At 37.7% G+C, this 14,354-nt stretch overlaps 1 protein-coding gene across 1 annotated transcript in view; it reads right to left on the reverse strand.

Moving 5' to 3' along the window:
• The window catches only part of MTERF3 (mitochondrial transcription termination factor 3), a 43,000-nt gene that overhangs the window by 26,791 nt on the left and 1,855 nt on the right, over window positions 1-14,354 (reverse strand). The window contains exon 2 of the mRNA XM_027849879.1: window positions 3,882-4,229. Within this exon, the coding sequence (XP_027705680.1) occupies window positions 3,882-4,209 (328 nt within the window). The 5' untranslated portion in view covers window positions 4,210-4,229. The remainder of the gene's footprint in view (window positions 1-3,881; window positions 4,230-14,354) is intronic.

Below are 14,354 nucleotides of genomic sequence, written 5' to 3' on the forward strand. Positions count from 1 at the left end.
TGTGTGTGTGTGTGTGTGTGTGTGTGTGTGTGTGTGTGTGTGTGTGTCCCAGTGTGGAAATTCCCTTCATCAATGCAAATCTCCAACTCTGTAACTTCTTTCTTTTTTAAATTAATTTATTTTGATTTATCAACAATCACTTCCATATGCTTTTGAGTTTAAAATTTTTCTCCCCCTTCCTCCCCATAACCCTCCCCCAAGATGGCACACAATCTGATATAGGCTATACATACACATTCCTATTAAACATATTTTCACATTAGTCATATTTTAAGCATAGCAGGAATAGCATGAACCACCATAAAGAGGAAACAAAACTCAACAGAAGAAAAAAAATGGCAAATAGTATGCTTCGATCTGCATTCAAACTCTATAGTTCTTTCTTTGGATGTGGATAGCATTTTCCATCACAAGACCTCTGGAGATGTCTTAGATTCTTGCTGGGAAGGGTTAAGTTTATCAATATTAGTTATCAAACAACATGGCTGTTACTGGGCACAATGTTCTCCTGGTTCTGCTCACTTCACTCAGCATCAGACCATAGAAGTCTTTTCAGGTTTTTCTGAAGTCAGCCTGTTCATCATTTCTTATAGCACAATAGTATTCCATTACATTGATGTACCACAACTTGTTCAGCCATTCCCCAATTGATGGGCATTCTCTCAATTTCCAATTCTTTGCTACCACAAAAAGAGCTGCTATAAATATTTTTGTACATGTGGGTGCTTTTCCCATTTGTATGATCTCTCTGGGATATAGCCCTAGAAGTGCTACTACTGGGTCAAAGGGTATGCACATTTTTATAGCCCTTTGGGCATAGTTTCAAACTGTTCTCCAAAATGGTTGGATTAGTGTTCCAATTTTCCCACATCTTCTCCAACATTTATCATTTTCTTGTTTTGTCATCCTGGCCAATCTGATAGATGTGATGTTGTACCTCAGATCCAACTCTGTAACTTCTAGTCATAGAAAGGTACATGGGCACTGAAAGGTTAAGTGATTCAATTGTGGCTGTTTTAGTCATTTTCAATCGTGCTTGACTCTTTGTGACCCATTTTTGGAATTTTCTTGGTAAAGATACTGGAGTGATTTGCCATTTCCTTTTCCAGCTCATTTTACAGATGAGAAAATGTGTAAACAGGGTTAGTCTAATTGCCCAGGGTCACAGTAAATGTCTGAGGTCAGATATGAACTCAGGAAGTTGAGTTTTCCTGACTCCAGGCTTGGTACTGTGAGTATTGGAACCTTCAGTGCCTCAATTATTCCCTATTACCCCAGGCCATTAACTCTTTACTGGCCTCATTTTCCTCCTTGACTTTAACAATGCTGTCTTCTTTGCCCTTTAATCTTCTGCTACTTCCTCCCCAATACCACTCAACCTTGAGTAATTTCTACCATTTGCCTCTCACCAACTACTTACGCTCAAGATGTCTAACGTAGTTGGAGAAAATCAGTATAAATCTATTCCATCAACCATTTGAAATACGGCTTCTGTACCCAATACTATAATGTTACACACTTAGATCAACATTATTATGGCCAAAAAAAAGATCCAGCTCTGGCAGAAATCACATCTCTTCTTGCCTAGACTATTTTAAGACATATTCTTGCTTCAACACTATCTCTTCTCCAATTCATGCTACACGTTATCCAAGTTATCTTTTCAATGCACTGCTCTATTTGAGAGGCAGGATAGTACACTGGATAATACACTGGATTTGGAGAACACTCAGGTTCTTACCCCACCTCTGCCACTTACTATATCATGTGACCTTGGACAAGTCACTAGCCTCTCTAGGCCTCAGTTTTCTCACCTGTAAAATGAAAGGGCTGGAATAAAGATGGACTCTAAGGTCCCTTCCAGTTTCAGATCTGTAAGCCTATGATCATGTCACTATTCTACTTAAAATCTTGAGTGGCTCCCCAATGCCTAAAGGATCAAACTTAAATTCGTAATTTTAGCATTCAAGACTCTCCACAAGTCAACCCCATTCTATGTGTGCAGCCTCCTCTCTTGCTGCTCCTCTTGTATTCTATATTCTAGCCAAAATCGCCTATTCTCTGTGTCCTGTTCTATCCTGCCCTTTCCCATACCAATCTTTGGTCACTACTCAATAGGCTTGGAATCTACTTGACCCCCCACCCCAATTATGTCCAAAGTCCCTCCCTTCCTCCAAGGTACAACTCAGGGCAGCTCCTTTTGTGAAGTCTTCTTTAACTCCTTCAGAGAAGAGTGATCTTTCCCACCTCTTACATCTTTACACAGCTACCAGTATCCTTACAAAAAAACACAAGAAGAGCCCTGGACAAGGTTCTGTGAAGTCAGAGGTCAGGAAGAAGAGTGGCAAAAGTGTGCAGCTTCACTGAGAGGAGGTCTCCAACCTGCACTGCACAAGGCAAGGGCTGTAATGCAGAACTGTGGCTGCTGCCAAACAGGGAAATTCTGGAGGCCTTCTTCTCAGCAGCAGCAAAAGCTGCAGGGAGATACCTTGCACTACCTGCAGGAATGAAGTGCCTCTGCAGGAGGAGCTGACAAGAATTTGCAGGAGAACTCATCAGGAACAGTAATGCCTGCCATCACTTGATGCAAGTTAGTTCCTGTTATCAGAAAGAGTAAGCCTGGCAGCACCTGCTGCGAACAGCAGGAAGAAATCTGCCTTTGTGACTAATCATGGCAAGAAGAGACAACTTTAAACTCAGAAGAACAATAACCTTGAGAACAACAGAGGACTGAGGACTGGTTCCCGTTCCCAACAACTATGAAGGGCAAAAAGAAACTGCAGTGACCTGCAGCTAGCACGTGATGTTTACCTTTCTGCCATGGATGAATAACTGTAATCTATGCCCGAAGTAAAGGGTGATATCTTTCCTCTGAAGAGAAGGAAAATGGGCTTGAAGAATAGCTCTCCATCCTCCAGGTTACCAGGGAAAAAGAGACGTTATTTCAAAGAACAATTATGGTTTCATTATTAACAATGAAGAAAAAAGGATCTGATGGGGCAGAAAGAATTCTTGACTTTTGTCAGGTGGCTAGAGGGTAGAAGCTTGGGACAAAAAGAAGGAAGTAAAGAAGGACCACTGAACACCTGGGGTTAACAGGTATGAGCCTCTTCCTGCAGAAGAGGGAGCTGGACTAGATACAAAGAGAAGTCATTAATGGGTGGATACCAACTTGGGAGGGTAAGACTCTGACAGAGTAGCCCATATACTCTATTCTCAGGCTTATGCATGGATATATATAGGTTAAAGGGACCTCAGAGCTCATTCTAATTCAAACCCTAGATAGCATAGATGAGAAAATTGCAGCCCAAAGAGGAAGACTTGTTCAAAGTTTTATATATATAGTAAATAGAACTGGGATTCAAAATCAGGCCTTCTGACTCCAAATTTGGTACTCTTTCCCCTATATCATGCATGAATTACATCATAAAACACACAACAAATCTAAAATTAATACAATTTTAAGAAATGAATACAAATATTAAATTACAAGGATCGAAAGCTGTCTTCCACAAATCTCTCCAAACGCAAACAGTTTGACTACAGTTTTAAGAATCTAAACACTGAAATAAAATTTGTAAATGTTACTAGAAAGTAGGTCAAAAGCAGTCTTGTAAACAAATACAAAAATCAGCAGATTTTTAAAAACCACTCCATGATAGTATAGCTATTTAAAAGTCATAGTTAGTAGCAGCACTATAGTTTATTTTTTTCCTTGCTAAGTATAAAGTATACTACTTTCTACTAGTATAATATAGACTGTTAGCCTAGAGCAGTAGTCTAGAGTAGTACCTAACAGACTAAGTAGTTTTTTACAAACAACTTCCCCCTCCCTCCAAACGAATTCATAAACAGAAGCTTGCCCCAAATTTCAGAATTACCTTCTAGTGATATTTGTGAATCAAAGTTGGTTACTTCAGTCTTGAGTTGTAGTTTGTTAAGGGAAGGAGGGTGAGTGTCTTGTGCAGAAATATTCTCTTGTCTAGTTGAGCTGGGAGCCTGAGAACCATTCCATATGGAAGAAGTCCTGTAGCTCTTGAATCTCCAATGGAAAAAATTGCCAGAAGACTGCTCAGGCAGTGCCAAGAGTCCATGTAAAGTTGTTTTTCTTGGTCTCATTAACTGATTTCTAAATTGCATGATGGTGATGAAATTTCTTATTTTTACTGAATAGAACCATTTGGGTATCTGCTGAGCTGGCAGAGCCATTTTCCATATAATGTTGGTATCTATAAAAGTATACAATAAATAGAAGTTTAAAAAAAGCTAAAAAATATTTAAACAAGCAAAACAATATATTCAAGGTAGGAAAAAAAAAGTCCTTATTAAAAATGAGCCCTTCAGTAGGTACAAAAAATTGACCATAGCTTTAGATCTAGAAAGGAGTCCAAATTCAAGCCCTTCATTTTGGCGAAACTGAGCTCCAGGGAGGTTAAGTCACTTTGATGAAGTCACATGTGTGTGTGTGTGTGTGTGTGTGTGTGTGTGTGTGTGGTATTTAAGAGACAGATTTGAAATGAGATCCTCTGACTCCAAACTCTTTCCACTGTACCAACTGTTCTTTATAGGGTTTTTCTTGGCCATGAAGAGAAGTTAAGAACCAGGATCTTCAAGAGAAAGACTGGAAGGAATCTGCAGGATGTAGATGTGCAGATGGACGAAGAACCTAAGACTAACAAACACATAAAACACACAAGTTCAAAATACAAGGCAAAAATTTAAGTGGAAGAGAAAAACATTTAAGACAAATATCTATAATTGTGTCAAATGTATCTATCAATTTGAGACTTCATATTTAGAATTCACATTTCAGGAAGAGAGGAACATGAGAACAATTTAGTGTCCTGAAATTCAATCTTCAAGCAGCAGATTGTGAGCCTGAATATCAGTATTACTGAAATGTGTTTTACTGACTATAAAAGCTGTTAAAATAGAAACACAAAGAAATCATCTCTGCCTTATATGAACTATCAAAACATTTATTATACTACATGTAGAACAGTGAATGCTATTTCTTTTGCTTCAGCCACAGAGTTGAGCTAACACTTGATTATTTCAAGAACAAAACTGTTTTCTAAAACAAGAATTGATCATAACAAAAGCAGCTCTGTTGAGTCCTGTTACATTAGTAACAGGGGGGTGGAATTACATGGAGAAAAATAATGTAGCTTTTAATGAAAAAGGTCACAACTGGATGAAATGACAGCAATAAGCAAGAATCTGGCAGCAAACAAATATAAATTTCTCTCCAACTAAAAAAAAAATGTAAAAGAGAGATTATCATTGGGGAAAGATGCTATTCAACCCCCGCAAATCTTCCCTTTTCTAATGAAGATGTTTATGAGAATAACAAATGCTTTTTAAAGACATTTGTAAATTTAAAAGGCCAATCTGGCTAGACAACAGTCTTTTTCCTAACGTGAATATATCATGAATCAACATTTCAGGCTGAATTAATCAAAACTGAAATTAGGATTTTAAAATTGCTTGAATTTATCTACTAATAATTTTGCTTCTAGACTTTCCTTGTTGGCTTTCTTGGCCAATAAAGAACTTCAAGTAAGGTCCAAATTACTTTGATTCTATTTTTTACCTTTAAAATTTATTGATACATATTGTTTTCACATAAATACCTCTCAGTATCCAAACATCATTACAAAGTACATTCTCTATTTATCATTTGTCAATAAAAAGGAGGAATGGTCCTTTAATTTTGACAACATAAAAATGATCACTCTAAGTGACCAAACTATTGCTGTCCCTCCCTGTTGATATTATTTACATTATTGTAGTCAAAGCCTGTCACACAGTAGATTCTTAATACATGTCTGATTGCCAGTTTGTTTCTTTGACATAACTATTCTTCCTTCACTCCATAACCTTATATAAATCTTCACATTTCTCTAAATTCTTTATAGAACTACAAAATTCACGTCTAAATTTTAATGAAAATGAAACCTAAATTTGATCACAAAGCCATGAAACAAAAAGTACTGACAGGAGAGGACACTGAGGCTTAGTGATTAAATCGGGAATCCACATAGTCTTTATTCCACATGGTACAACAATAATTCATCTGCCTAACCAATGGACACATTTTGTTTCTTGTTTTTTGAAATTATGAAATCATGCTACTATGAATATATTTCTATTTTCTTGCTCTCAACATACTTTTTGAAATATAGTCACAATACTGAACTCTTTGGGCAAAAGTATACAAACAACTTAGTGACTTTTCTCTCATAATGCCAAATTACTTTCCTGAACAGGTGAAATAATTCCTTATTACAAAACAATGAATTAGTGAGCCACCTTCTCATAGTCTCTTCAACAGTTTTACCATTTTCTAACATCTTCGCTAGCTTGATAAGTTAAGTTTCAGTGTTCCTTTAATTTAAATTTCTCTAATTAGTTATTTTGAACATTTTCCAGGTTGTTATTGAGAGTTTACATAATCTTCTTCCATAAACTTTGGTCTTACATAGCCTTTGACTACTTGTCCTTTGGGTTTTGATGTTCAGTTGTGTCCTATTCTTCAGGACCCTGTGGTCCCCAGAGTGCTAATATTGTCCATGAGGTTTTCGTGGCAAAGATACTGGAGTAGTTTGCCATTTCCTTCTCTATTGGATTAAAGAAAACAGAGGTTAAGTGATTTGCCCAGGGTCACACAGCTAATAAGTGTTTGAGGTCGAATTTGAACGCAGGTCTTCCTGACACCAGGCTCAGAGCTCTATCCACTGAACCACCTAACTGCCTGTCCTTTGTCCTTTGGGACATGGTTCTTAATCATATATATCTGCGTCCCTGACTTTAAATGTCAGACTTTTATCACTTATTTAAAAGATTTTCCCTACTTCATATTTTCTTCTGATTCCAGCTACATTGATTTTATTTTTGCAAATTTTCTGAATTTTCTATAATCTAGATTTTCTCTTTTGTCTTTCATCATCAGGAGCGGTAAAGTACAAGGGAAAGAATATTGGCTTTGGAGTCAGAAGACCAGGATTTAAATCCCAGATCTTATAATTATCACCTAACCAAGATGGGATTCACGTCCTCTTTTGTAAAAGGAGGGGGTTGGACTAACTGGCCTACCAACTGGTAGTGTGTTGTTATTCTCTTTTTGACCCAATTGTAATAAGAGTGAGGGTAAAGTGCTCCTGCCTACCTCCACCCCCCCCCCATGTCTTCCCCTCCACTGTAAAAACTCTTTTGGGCTTCTTTTATGTGAGATGATTTACTCCATTCTATGTCTCCCTTCCCTCTTCTCCCAAAGCATTCCTATTGTTTACACCTAAATTTCTTTTTAAAGATATCATCTTATCATATTCAACTCACACTCGTGCCCTCTGTCTAGTAGATTCCTTCTAACTACCTGAATAATGAGAAAGTTCTTAGGAGTTACAAGTATCATCTTCCCATAGAGAAATATAAACAGTTGGGGAAGCTGGGTGGATAGAGCACCAGCCCTGAAGTCAGAAGGACCTCAGTTCAAATCCAGCCTCAGATCAAACACCTGACACTTACTAGTTGTGTAACCCTGGGCAAGTCACTTAACCTCAACTGCCTAAAAAAAAAAAAGAAATAAAAAAAAAAGAAATATAAAACAGTTTAACCTTACTGAATTCCTTATGATTTCTCTTTCCTGTGTACCTTTTTATGCTTCTCTTAAAACTTGTATTTGAAAGTCAAAATTTCTATTCAGCTCTGGTTTTTTATCAGGAATGCTTTAAAGTCCTCTATTTCATTGAATATCCATTTTTCCCCTGAAGGACTATATTCAGTTTTGCTGGGTTGGAGATTTTTGGTTGTAATCCTAGCTCCTTTGCTTTCTAGAACATCACATTCCAAGCCCTCTGATCCTTTCATGTAGAAGTTGCTAAATCTTGTGTTATTCTGACTGTGGTTCCATAATACTTCAATTATTTCTTTCTAGATGGTTGCAATATTTTCTCTTTGACCTCAGAGCTCTGGATTTTGACTACAATATTCCTAAGAGTTTTCATTTTGGGATCTCTTTAAGGAAGTGATCAGTGGTTTTTTCAATTTTTATTTTACCTTCTGAATATGGGTTCTAGAATATCAGGGAAGTTTTCCTTGATAATTTCTTGAAAGATGATGTCCAGGCCCTTTTTTTTTTTTTAACCACGGCTTTTAGGTAGTCTAATAATCCTTAAATTGTTTGTCCTTGATCTATTTTCCAGGTTAGTTGTTTTTCCAATGAGACATTTCACATTTTCTTCTTTTTTTCCCCCTTCTTTTGATTGTTTTATTGTTTTTTGATGCCTCGTGGAGCATTAGCTTCCACTTGCCCAATTCTACTTTTTAAAGAATTATTTTCTTCATTGAGCTTTTGTACCTCCTTTTCCATTTGGTCAATTCTACTTTTAAAGCAGTTCTTCTCTTTAGTGAATTTCTGTACATCTTTTTCCACTTGGCCAATTCTGCTTTTTAACGATTTCTTGTCTTCAGTGAATTTTTGTCTATCTTTTTCCATTTGGCCAATTCTGCTTTTTAAAGGTATTCTCTTCATTGGATTTTTGTGCCTTTTTTTTTTATATCATTTGGCCTAGTTTGTTTTTTAAGGTATTATTTTCTTCAGTATTTTTTGGTGCCTCCTTTACCAAGCTGTTGACTTTTTCATGATTTTCTTGCATCACAGTGATTTCTTTTCCCAATTTTTCTTCTACCTCTCTTATTTGATTTTTTAAATCCTTTTAGAGCTCTTCCAGGATCTGAGACCAATGCACATTTTTCTTTGAGGCTTTGGATGTAGCAGTTTTGACTTTGTTTTCTTCTTCTGAGTTGGTGTTTTATCTTTCCTGTCACTATAGTATCTTTCTATGCTCAGGATCTTTTTTTGTTGTTGTTTGTTTGCTCATTTTTCCAGTCTATTTTTCTTTTTTCTTTTTTTTAACTTTTAGCTTTATATTAAAGTTGGGGTCGGCTCCTGGGGTAAGGGGGATACTGTCCCAAACTTCAGGTTTTTTGTGTAACTGTTTTCAGAGCTTGTTCTGGGGGTGAAGGGGTGGTCCATAACCTTTCGGCTCTTTCAAGGTAGTGTGATCTTTGGAGAGGTGTGTTTACTACTCTCCTGGCCTGTGAGCAACCACAAAAAAACTTTCCCACCCTGGAACTGTGACCAGGGTCCTTGCTTCTCTGCAGCCACAAGCTCTGGTGTGCTAGGGCTCCTCTTTGCCCTGGGACTGCGACCCAGATCTGAGTAAGGATGATGCAACAAAGTCCTGCACCCAATACCAGCAAAAAGACCCTTTATCATCTGTGGACTGAGAGCTCTATAAGCCGCTGCTGTCTGCTGCTGATTCCATCACCCCCCCAAAACCTACTACTGGTTTCCTGTGGCTTTGAATGTACCGCTACAGCCTGTGCTGGAGCGCACTTCACTCTCACCTTTGTGCAACAGACCTTTCCTGCTGACTTTCTAAGTTGTCTTGGGCAGGAAAATTGCTTCATCCCCTCCTGCCACTTCAGAATTTGTTTTGAGGCATTATTTACAGTTGTTTGGAGGGGAATTTGGGAGAGTTCAAGTGAATCCCTGCCTTTTTTCCATCACCTTTGTCTTTCAAGTGGAACAGTTTTGAGTGAATGAAGAAGTATTTATTTTTAGTTTTCAACATTCACTTCCATAAGATTTTGAGTTTTAAATTTTCTCCCCCTCCCCAAAATGGTGTATAATCTGATATAGACTCTACTTATACATTCATATTAAGCATATTTTCACATTAGTCATGATGTATAGAAGAATTAGAACTAATAAAAGGAACCACAAAAAAGAAGAAATAAAACAAAAAACAAAAGAAAAGGAGAGCAAAAAGTATGCTTCCATCTGCATTCAGACTCCAAAGTTCTTTCTCTGGATGTGAATAGCATTTTGCATCATGAGGCTTTTGGAGATGTCTTTGATCCTTGCACTGCTGAGAAGAGCCAAGTCTATCAAAGTCAGTCATCATACAATGTGGCTGTTTCTGGGTTCAATGTTCTCCAGGTTGTGCTCATTTCACTCAGCATCAGTTCATATAAGTCTTTCCAGGTTTTTCTGAAGTCTGCCTGCTCATCATTTCTTATAGCACAATAGTATTCCATTACATTGATGTACCACAACTTGTTCAGCCATTCCCCAATTGATGGACATCCCCTCAATTTCCAATTCCAAACTGCCTGTTACTGTCAAAGGAAGCACCATTCTCCTAATCCCTCATTCTCAAAGACTCATTATTGTCCTGACACAACTTTCACTCACATATCCAATGTACTGTCAAATCCCCTTATTTGTACCTTCACAACATGTCTTTTATACCCCAATTTCTAGACTCACAGACACAACTCTTGTACAGGATGTCATCACCTCTCACATGTATTATTGCAATGGCCTTCTAATTGGTTTCCCTGACCTGAAACTCTCCCCACTCCAAACCACCCTCCACTTGCTTCCAGTTGCCAAAGTGATTTTCCTAGAGCATAGGTCAAATGTGTCACTCTACCCCCACTTCAATAAACAAACTCCTTATTAGCTCTAGAATTAAATATTAAACTACTATGTTTGGCATTTAAAGGACCTCTTAGGTAATAATAGAAAAGGAAATCCCATTCTAAATAACTACAAAATAAATGAAGTATCTAGGGATCAATCTACTAAAGCACACAAAAGATTTGTAGAGATTCAATTACAAAGTTCTCCTTAAAGAAATAAAAAAACAACTTAAATAGCTGGAGGAATATTTAGTCGTCATGGCAGGGCCATATCAATATATACATATATTATATAAATGTCAATATAACAGAATGACAACACTAATAAAGTTAATTTACACTTATAATGCTATGCAAATTATCAAAGGGTACTTTACAAAACTTCATAAAATAACAAAATTCATTTGAAAGAACAAAATATCTAGAATATCAAGGGAAATGACAAAAGTAGGAAGGGACATAGCACTTCCAGCCTCAAACTACATTATAAAGCAGCAGTTATCAAAACAATCTAGCATTGTTTAGAAAAGAGTAGATCAATGGAACAGATTAAACAAGAAAGAATCATAAACAACAGAACTCAAAAATCCAGTGTTTGATAAACTGGAAAATGTATTTTATAGGAAAGAACTTCCTATGTGATTTTAATTAAAAAAGAGAAAACTTTAAAAAGATGTTAAGCAAAAAATTAGGCTTACACAATACATATTCCACAATATGTTCTAAATGGATATATGACCTTAGTATTAAATTTTATGCTATAAAAAATTAGAAGAGAAGAGATCATATACCTTTCACAGTTTTGAGTAGGACATGTACTTAATCAGACAAAAATAGTTAACTTGGATTACATGAAACTGAAAACTTCTGCACAAAAAAAATGCACCTACCACAAAAAGGAAAAAAAAATCAATGGGTAAAAAATCTTCACATCAAATTTATCAGATAAGAACCTGATATCCAAGAATCATAAACAATTAACACATACACATAAAAAAGAGCAAAAGCCATTCCCCAAAGATTAGTTATCAAAAGATATGGCCAAACAGTACTGAAAAGAATTCAAACTATTAACTATTTGAAAGAAAAAGAATAAGAGAAATGCAAATCAAAACAACCCCAAAGTTTCAGTTTCACCCCATTCAACTCACTCACAATTGACAAAAATAACAAAAGATGACAGTGGTCAATGATGGAGAGACTTGGGGAAGATAGGCACAATGGTGTGTTGCTGGCAGAGCTGTGAATCAGTGAGGCTATTTTGGAAAGGAATTAGGAACTACTGAAATAAAGTGACTAAAATGTTAATAAACGTTGACTCAGAGATTCCATTACTAAAATTCTACTACAAGGAGGCCGCTGACAGAAGAAAAGTCTCCATACACACCAAAACAATTACAGCAGCACTTTTTGTAATAACAAAGAATTGAAACGAAGTGTGGTATGTGAATATAATGAAATATTATCGTGCTTTAAGAAATGATTCTACTCCTTAAAGCTATAGTGCATTTAAGAACCTGAGTTTCAGACCCAATTCTGTTAACTGGCTGTGTGAACTTGTAAAAGTAAATTAACTTTTAAGGGCCTCAGTTTCTTCATCATAAAATTAAGGGGTTGCACCATTATAATTTCCTGGGGTTCGAATGAGACAGAAGAACTCTATATTTTGGGGTCATAGGATCAGAGATTAGAGATTTGGAGTCAGAAGGGATCTTAAAAGCTATATAGTCCAACACCTTTATCACAGACTTTCTTCATAAGGGTCCAGTTCCTTTGCTATACAGATAATAATAATCATAGCTAACATTTATGTAGCACTTACTGTGTGCTAGACTGAGGTAAGTGCTTTACAATTACTATCTCATTTGATGATCACAACAGTCCTAGGAGGTAGGTGCTATTAGTATAAACTAAGACAGAGGCTAAATGACTTGCCCAGGGTCACACAACTAGTAAGTGTCTTAGGCTGCATTTGAACTCAGGTCATCCTGACTCCAGGCCTGGTGCCCTATCTACTGTGCCACCTAACTGCTCCTCAGATGAAGAAATTGAGCTGTGAAGTGCCCAAGGTCACACAGTATTAAGTGGCAGAGCCATGACTCAAATCCAGGTCCTTTGACTCCAAATTCAAGTATCCTTTCCACAGTGCCATGGATCTGGAGTCAAAGACCAGACTCGCTACTATCTGTATGATGCTGGATAAGTCACAAACTCTTAGGACTTCAGTTTTCCCCTCTTCAAGGAGGCTGGACCCTTATTTACAGATAAGATTGAGGATCTACCACAACATAGCTCTACAATTCTATTACTAAGCACTTTACTACCCTCCCTCAAAATAACCCCCAGTAGTCATCTTCAAATTGAACCCTACAAGCTCCTCCTCTGATTGGCAAGTTGTCCCCAGATGTCTATTTGAGGAAGCACCCATGCCAGGCTTACTGCAAACCTCCTTCAGCCCATAACTACCCAGAATTCTTCTGAACCTTAGTTCTTAGTACCTCCCACCTTTTTCTACACCTTGTTATATGTTATCTAGAATGTAAGCTCCTTGAGGGTAAAGAAAGTCTTTCTTTTTGCTTATATTTGTATTTCTAGTGCCTGGTACATAGCAAGTGCTTAATAAATGCACTATCTATATATATATATCCATCTAAATGTGTGAATTCCAGACTATATGAATACAGCTCCCAATTCAGTCCAGTCATCTGGAACTCTTATGACTGACCCTGAATTAAGGGGCACAAGGTTTTAATCCTGACTGCCACTAGCTAGTTGTTTAACTATGAGCAAGTAACTTGATCACTTTAGATCTCAAGTCTATCTGTAAAATAGGAGAAATGGACAAAGACAATGAATAGCTTACACACAGGTAAATAGAACCATAGAACATTAGAGAGGAAAAGGACCTTAGGGATCATTTAATCCAATTACATTTTACACAAGAGGAAGCTGGAGTCATAAAAGTTCAAGTTAACAAGCATTTATTAAGCACTAAGTCCCAGGAACAGTGATACGTACAAGGGATACAAAGATAAGCAAACACACAATCCCTACTTTTAAGGAGCTCACAAGGTACTAGCTGGCCCCCTAGTTACTTAGGTTGTTGTTTATCCTTCATTTTAAAAGAGGACTGAGGAGAAAGTGAGGCTGGTGACTTTGCACAACCCTCCCTCACTCAAATCAAAGTCAATTTGCAAGTCAAGTCATCACCTCCCTGATGTCATGTTCATGGTCTTCCTCAAGGACGAAGGACAAACAACAGCAACAAGAGATCTAGCCATGGCAGAGATGTCAGAGTAAGAAGTAAATTGCTCTCACTCTCCTTCACTGACCTCTGAAAGCCCAGAAAATATCGACCCAGGAAAAACCCTGAACCAGCAAAAAGACAGGGCACAGCAGTCTTGTAGCCCACGGAGCTTGGGGTATTAACAGAAACGACCCCTCTCATTCTGTGGGAGGGGGTGCAGTACAGGACAAAAGGTATCCCAGAAAGCCAGCAAGCCCCACCTCAGCATACCAGGGGGAGATCCTGAGACCCAGGTTGGTGGAGCAGACAAGTGCCAACACAAGGACCCCTAAGAGCCTCAATACAGGTAGGGGAACCTGTAGAAACCAGCCTGGAAAACCACCACGTGCAATAGGGTTCTCCAGCAGTGAATTCACCTGGTGCCTCAACACAACTCTGGAAAGCACAACTCCAGGAGGCAAAGCTCCAGGCTGACCGACATTCACTAGCATCAAAACATACCCTTGCAAGGCCAGGGTGAGCAGGAAAAGAAACCTGGGTAAGTGCCCCCTGCCCTCCAGAAGGAGAACTCAAAAAAAATTTTTTAAAGTTAGGAAACAGGCAAACACCACGAACA

This window comes from Vombatus ursinus, unplaced genomic scaffold, assembly GCF_900497805.2.
Source record: "Vombatus ursinus unplaced genomic scaffold, bare-nosed wombat genome assembly UNPS02008961.1, whole genome shotgun sequence".
In the NCBI taxonomy this organism is placed as follows: domain Eukaryota; kingdom Metazoa; phylum Chordata; class Mammalia; order Diprotodontia; family Vombatidae; genus Vombatus; species Vombatus ursinus.